Source organism: Gadus morhua, chromosome 7 (genome assembly GCF_902167405.1).
Source record: "Gadus morhua chromosome 7, gadMor3.0, whole genome shotgun sequence".
NCBI classification, from domain to species: Eukaryota; Metazoa; Chordata; class Actinopteri; order Gadiformes; family Gadidae; genus Gadus; species Gadus morhua.
This window is the reverse complement of record NC_044054.1, coordinates 28425048-28431579: the sequence shown is the minus strand read 5'-3', so window position 1 is coordinate 28431579 and position 6532 is coordinate 28425048. Positions and strand designations below refer to the sequence as shown.

Here is a 6532-nt window from a genome sequence, read left to right as displayed (position 1 = left end):
ACACACACACACACACACACACACACACACACACACACACACACACACCCATGTACGCGCACACACAGCGCCCTACACTACAACCCACATCGAAAAATAACCCAAAAAAATATCACAACCTCTATATCTAGCCGCTTACTGTGGTGGACTCACTTCCTGTCACATATCTCAGTTTGGACAGCCCCCCCCATTCAGCTCCTCACCCACTGGTGGAAAAAACCTATACACTGCCCGCCACACTGGTCTGAGTACTCACTCTCTCTCTCTCTCTCTCTCTCTCTCTCTCTCTCTCTCTCTCTCTCTCTCTCTGTGTCTCTCTCTCTCTGTGTCTCTCTCTCTCTCTCTCTCTCTCTCTCTCTCTCTCTCTCTCTCTCTCTCTCTCTCTCTCTCTCTCTCTCTCTCTCTCTCTCAGGAATATGACATTGGGTCCATTGCCATGGTGAATGACACAGTAGGGACTATGATGAGCTGCGGTTATAGAGATCAGAGTTGCGAGATTGGCATGATCATAGGTACTAACACACACACATGCACACACACACACGCACACACAGACATACACACACGCACACACACACACACCAGTTGTGAGCGGCCTCTAAACATGGCGCCATCCCCACAGCCTTCAAATTCCCTATCGCTGAAATTTAGTTTATGTGCATGACGTGAATGTCTTCGTTTACACACCCGTCGATGTCATTCACAGGCATTCATATTGGAACACACCCGTGTTCACGGGTGTGTTCCAATATGAATTCCTATGAATGACTGTTAATTGGAACACACCCGTGAACTGAGTAAGTCAAGTTTTATTTATACAGCACCTGGGTTACAAAGTAGTTAACAAGGACACATGAGCCCAAACATGTGCTATTACAATGAAAACAGAGACAAAAACGACACAAACCAACAAAAACAAACCAATATAACATTAGTGCGATACACTAATTAATGGCACTAATACGAATGCCTACGAATGACTAATTAATGAATGTTAATTGGAACACATCCGTTTACCTGGCTGTGTTCCATACGAACGACTGTGAACGAGTGAGTGGCTGAGACGTCCCTCCCCTGTTTGAGCGCTCACACCTCGACCCCTGACCCCAGGCACGGGCACCAACGCCTGCTACATGGAGGAGATGAGGAACGTGAAGCGGACGGAGGGCGAGGACGGACGCATGTGCATCAACACCGAGTGGGGGGGCTTCGGGGACGACGGCTCCCTGCAGAGCATCCTGACGGAGTTCGACCTGGTGGTGGACCGCGAATCCCTCAACCCCGGTGTGCACACGTATGTCGGCAACAAAGCCCGCCCGTTGACGTGTACATTTCAGGGCATTTAGCGGACGCTTTTGATCCAAAGTGACTTACAACGGTCAACGCACACGATCACACACACAGACTGCGGAGCAAACCACGCAAAGGCGACCGCCAGCTCGTAAGGAGCAGTCAGGGTGAGGTGCCTTGCTTGGGCACACCTCGACACTAGGAGGAGCCGTTTAGAGGATATGCTTGGTCAATTTTGCTGTCGTTTGAAATTCGTCTCAATGAATTACTATTACTTGAACCTTTGCGAACTTTATAGTGGGCCCGCCAATCACAGAGCTGCATAGTATTAAGTATAGTTTAGTATAACAACCGCAGAGTCAGCAGCAATCTGATAGGCTGACAAAGGGGCTACTCTCATTTAACTTCACGTTCCAACACAAATTCAAGTAGGCCCTTTTGAAGGGTTTATTGCCTCAGGAACATTTTTTGTTTAGATGTTGATTGTCAAATTATTAATTAGGCTAATAAATAAGAATATCTAGAATATCTTAGGCCCTGGGCCTAGAGGGCCCTGGGGGTTCCCCTCAAACAAAGCTCCGCCCGTCCCAGTGAAATACAAAGGACCTTGTGCTTGTGGTGACTCAGGGTTCGATTGCGTATGCTACCTTTCGTTTGCTGTGTCTTTCAGCCCGCTTTTCTGTCCATAAAGGCACAAAGGCTTTCGGAAAATCCTATTATAAAAATATGATGAAATAAGGGAGACACACGCATACAAATCACGTTTTGTTTTCTGTGCTGTCCAAATCATGAATGAAGAAGATCTGTACGGTCCTATTCGGTCTGTTTGCATAAGATACATACGTACAATGTGATCATTTCAAGTGTAAAGGGGAAATCCCCGAAAGATATTCGTGCACCTGCACTGCGACTTTACCGGCGGATTGTAATCGTGCAGGTTTAGCGTGACGTGACGTGACGTGACGTGCTGGTTCTTTCCTCTCCAGATTTGAGAAGATGATCAGCGGCATGTACCTGGGCGAGGTGGTGCGTCTGGTGCTAGTGAGCCTGACCCAGGAGGGCCTGCTGTTCGGTGGACAGACGTCCCCTGACCTTCTCACCCAGGGCCACTTTGAGACCCGCTACATGTCCGACATTGAACAGTAGGTTACTTGTTGCAAAAGAGTGACAACAGGCAACAGGGTTTTGTCTTTCTGCACTGCTACATTTCGTTGAAGGACATTATTATGCTGGGATTATTGAACACTAGACCAACACTGTTTGTATCTCGGGGAAAATTACAGCTTATTGCCAAAGATGTCGCCAAAGAGAACGAAATGGAAATCTTCGGAGATTGCAGCAATCCCAATTTAGTGTAATGGAGTGAATAATGTAGTGTAAGATTCTGCAATATAATGTATGTTTATGTCTCTCTCTCTCTCTCTCTCTCTCTCTCTGTGTCTCTCTCTGTCTCTCTCTCTCTCTCTCTCTCTCTCTCTCTCTCTCTCTCTCTCTCTCTCTCTCTCTCTCTCTCTCTCTCTCTCTCTCTCTCTCTCGCTCTCTCTCTCTCTCAGGGAGGATGTAGGTTTGGACCAGGCCCAGGTCATCCTGACGGGGCTGGGTCTGAAGGCCGGCCCGGTTGATTGCCGTGTGGTACGCTTGGTTTGCGACGCCATTTCCACGCGCTCCGCCCAGCTCTGCGCTGCTGCCTTGGCAACGCTGGCCAAGCGGATCCGGACCAACCGCGGACTGCAGCGCCTGGAGACCACCGTGGGGGTGGACGGCACCGTCTACAAGAAACACCCCAAGTAAGGATCACCCTGGACCGACACTTACCGCACGTTCCTTCAAATGCCTATTTGAGTTATTGTTTCAGGTATTTATGATAGGATTAGTGTGAATTTGTTTTCTAAATCCCCAGAATTCCAAGCATAGTTTTTAAAACTACCCTTATCTGCAGTCAGGGAAGCGTGACCATTGAAGGGAATCAAACATACAAGCCTTTGGTTGGTATTGTATACCCCTAATGGGATAGAACACAGCTGATCTTGAGTCAGTGAAATATGACCCGGTCTTGATTTGATACAATGCTTTTTTGTTCGGAAGTGAGTCAGATATGATTATCGTTGTGGTCTTTGGGTGTTGTCGGCGAATTCACCGACTTCCTGTCATTGTATTCCAGCACTCAACTAACTCCCTGAATGTTCTACGTATACGTTGGCGCTTCTCATTTTGTCATTCTTTCAATGAAACAAACACACAAACACAAACACCCCCCCACCCTCCGCACGGCACACCTACCTCATTGATATCACATCATCCTTTAAACCCCTCCCTCCTAACCCTCCTCTATAACTCCTCCCATCATAAACAAACCCCGCCCACCCCTGCCTTAACCCCCTCCCTAACCCTCCTCTATAACTCCTCCCATCATAAACAAGCCCCGCCCACCCCGTCGTAAACCCCTCCCTAACCCTCCTCTGTAACTCCTCCCATCAAAAACAAACCCCGCCCACCCCCGCCATCATAAACAAACCCCGCCCACCCCTGTTATAAACCCTCCTCCGTAACTCCTCCCATTGTAAACAAGCTCCGCCCACCCCTGGTATAAACCCCTCCCCTTCTCCAGTTTCAGCCAGAAGCTCCAGGCCGCCGTAAGGGTCCTCGCCCCCAAGTGTCACATCAAGTTCCTGGTCTCGGAGGATGGCAGCGGGAAGGGCGCCGCCATGGTAACGGCCGTGGCGCAGCGGCTGGCTCGCCAGTCCCGCCTCCTGGAGGAGAGCGACGGGGAGGAGAGCGAGGAAGAGGAGGTGGAGGAAGACGATGAATATATGTAAAGGCCTCCGGGATACAGACAGAAAAATTTAGGAGATATTTGTCCTTTGCTGTTAATATTTGCGCTTTGTTGGTGAACTTGCTTTATATTCATATGGTTGTGGGTTGGGGTCCCGATGGACGCCTTGCTAAAGGGCAGCAGGGCAGCTCTGGAATAGAGAAAAGTGTGACGTCACGTTTCCATAGCAACCGATTTTCGGTTCTACACAAACCAAATTAACAAGGGGTAATCCTATTGCACACGAACGTTTGATAGAAAAGGAACGATTTTTTTGCGAATTGATTTGCGAGTTTGCTTTACCAATGATGTAAGTAATATTGAGATTGGGACAATTTACCGTTGCATTATAAACTTTATCTTTCATGCTAGCGTGAAATCTTCCTTTTATTAGGCCTACCCCAGGGGAATACATGAACGCCTCGACACGTTTAGATTGGTGGTGATTTTCACCTCTTGAAATTGATCTGTTTTCATTTTGAAAGAAACAACACATGGAAGGGATACGTTGGGCCGTGAAGGATCTTGGGATACGTTGGGCCGCGAAGGATACAGCCGATGCATCCTTCAAATCCGGGAAAAGAAGGCTGCATTCGTAGGCCGCATTTGAAGGACCCTTGGAATTGGGACAGCACTTGGCGCGTCGCTGTGACGCAATCGGCGTCGACGCATCCTTCGAATGCAGCCTTCGAAGGATGCGTCCTAGGAATTGGGACACAGCCATTGTTAAACGCAATCTCTCGTTCCGTTGTTAGAACCGAAAATCTGGTTGCCAGGATACCGTGACGTTTTCACTTTAGTACTCTATTGCCCTGACCAACCCTGAAAGTCATTATTAAAGCCTACAAGATTTGTTGTTATGTTGCCTAAAGCAGCCTTCCTCCAACGTGCCCTTAAACTAAACACTGAACTCACTTTATCGTTAATTAAATGAACATATATATTTTATATTTTTCTTAAATATAAGCACTGCCATACAGATTATATATTAACGGACTCTACAGACTTTAGCTTTTTGTCATGTGTCAAACCAAGTTACCACACACCAAGTTGAACAAAGGGTTTGTGATTCTGTCCACTTCCTTGTATTTGTTATTGTCATTTGCATAATTTGTTTACATGGTTCTATCCGTGCTTCATTCCATCCATTACTGCAGTGTAGCGTTGCTGCCACCAGGGGGCCAAAATCTGCCTCAAGGGCTATTTTTTTATTGGAATTTTTTTGTCCATAATCCTGGCCTGGAACTCAGCAGGCGCAGACTAACCACTGCACATGCCAGTGTTCGTCTGTAGGTTGCAACCTTTTTATAATGCATATATCATTGCTGAAATCCGAATGGAACACGTTTTAATTAATATACAGTTCATGTGATGTTTGGGTTCTCAAATTGAAATTCAACACACAAGTCTATTGAAATACATTATTGGTCTATAGATGCTTCAATTGTATTTATTGTATTCAATCATTGTGATTATAAATATGCTTTACGAGGGATCACATCTTTGTGTTGATTGAAAAAAGAAATATCGTCATTTCGAGTATTTCCAATACCTGTTCAGTTCTGGGTTTGTCAGTCAAAAGCATTCAGGCAGACCAGTCGTGATAACCCTGGCGGTGGAAAGGGCACATTACACTTAAGGATATTAAACAAGCAGCCACATTAAGTAATCCATTGAAAAGTAAATAATCCCCTAGAATCGACCGTAGTCAAGCATGAAGACAAAATGATAGATAAATTGTTTCTCATCAGAGGTAATTATCTTGAAGAATATCATATTATATATATATATCAAAACTAACTGAATCATGTTTTTTCTTTCACAACAAAGCTTATAAAGTTTACAGCCGGGAGCCTATGGAAAAAGATGAGGATTAGATTCTAGGCTCTGAGTGAGTAACTATTAATAAGGGGTGGATTGGATTTCAATACCTGCTCAAGGCTTGGTCATGTCAGGTTGAGGGTTGCTCCAATGTTCTCCTTCTCGCTGACGCTTGCAGCAAGTGGGTGGAGTTCTAGGATAGGTTACTGGGTGAGGCCCGGGCGCTTTGTTCATTGTTATGATGGGCTGGCATGTTGGGATGTGTGAATGTAACGATGGAGGTAAGTTGGGGCAAAGCTCATGCACTGATGGTTGACGTTATACGACTTCTTGGCATGCATTTGCTAGTTTAAGTCCTCAATCACTTGTTTTTGGTTTGATGATTCATGCATCAATTATGTGAGATGCAGTCAGATTTTGAGTTTTTTTCCATACATATTTGAAATAGGATGTTAACTATTGGATGAGAAGTGCTGACTGGCTATATCTCATTCACCACAGGGACAGACACCCACACACAAATACACACACACACACACACACACACACACACACACACACACACACACACACACACACACACACACACACACACAAACAAACACTGAT

General features: G+C 46.0%; 1 protein-coding gene across 2 annotated transcripts in view; it reads left to right on the top strand.

The window, feature by feature from the left end:
* The window catches only part of LOC115546972 (hexokinase-2), a 12588-nt gene extending 8124 nt beyond the window's left edge, over nucleotides 1-4464 (top strand). For both annotated transcript variants that reach the window (XM_030360853.1, XM_030360854.1), the window contains exons 7-11: nucleotides 413-512; nucleotides 1111-1294; nucleotides 2277-2432; nucleotides 2844-3077; nucleotides 3899-4464. In XM_030360853.1, the coding sequence (XP_030216713.1) occupies nucleotides 413-512; nucleotides 1111-1294; nucleotides 2277-2432; nucleotides 2844-3077; nucleotides 3899-4106 (882 nt within the window). In that variant the 3' untranslated portion in view covers nucleotides 4107-4464. The remainder of the gene's footprint in view (nucleotides 1-412; nucleotides 513-1110; nucleotides 1295-2276; nucleotides 2433-2843; nucleotides 3078-3898) is intronic.
* Nucleotides 4465-6532: the final 2068 nt, after the last annotated feature.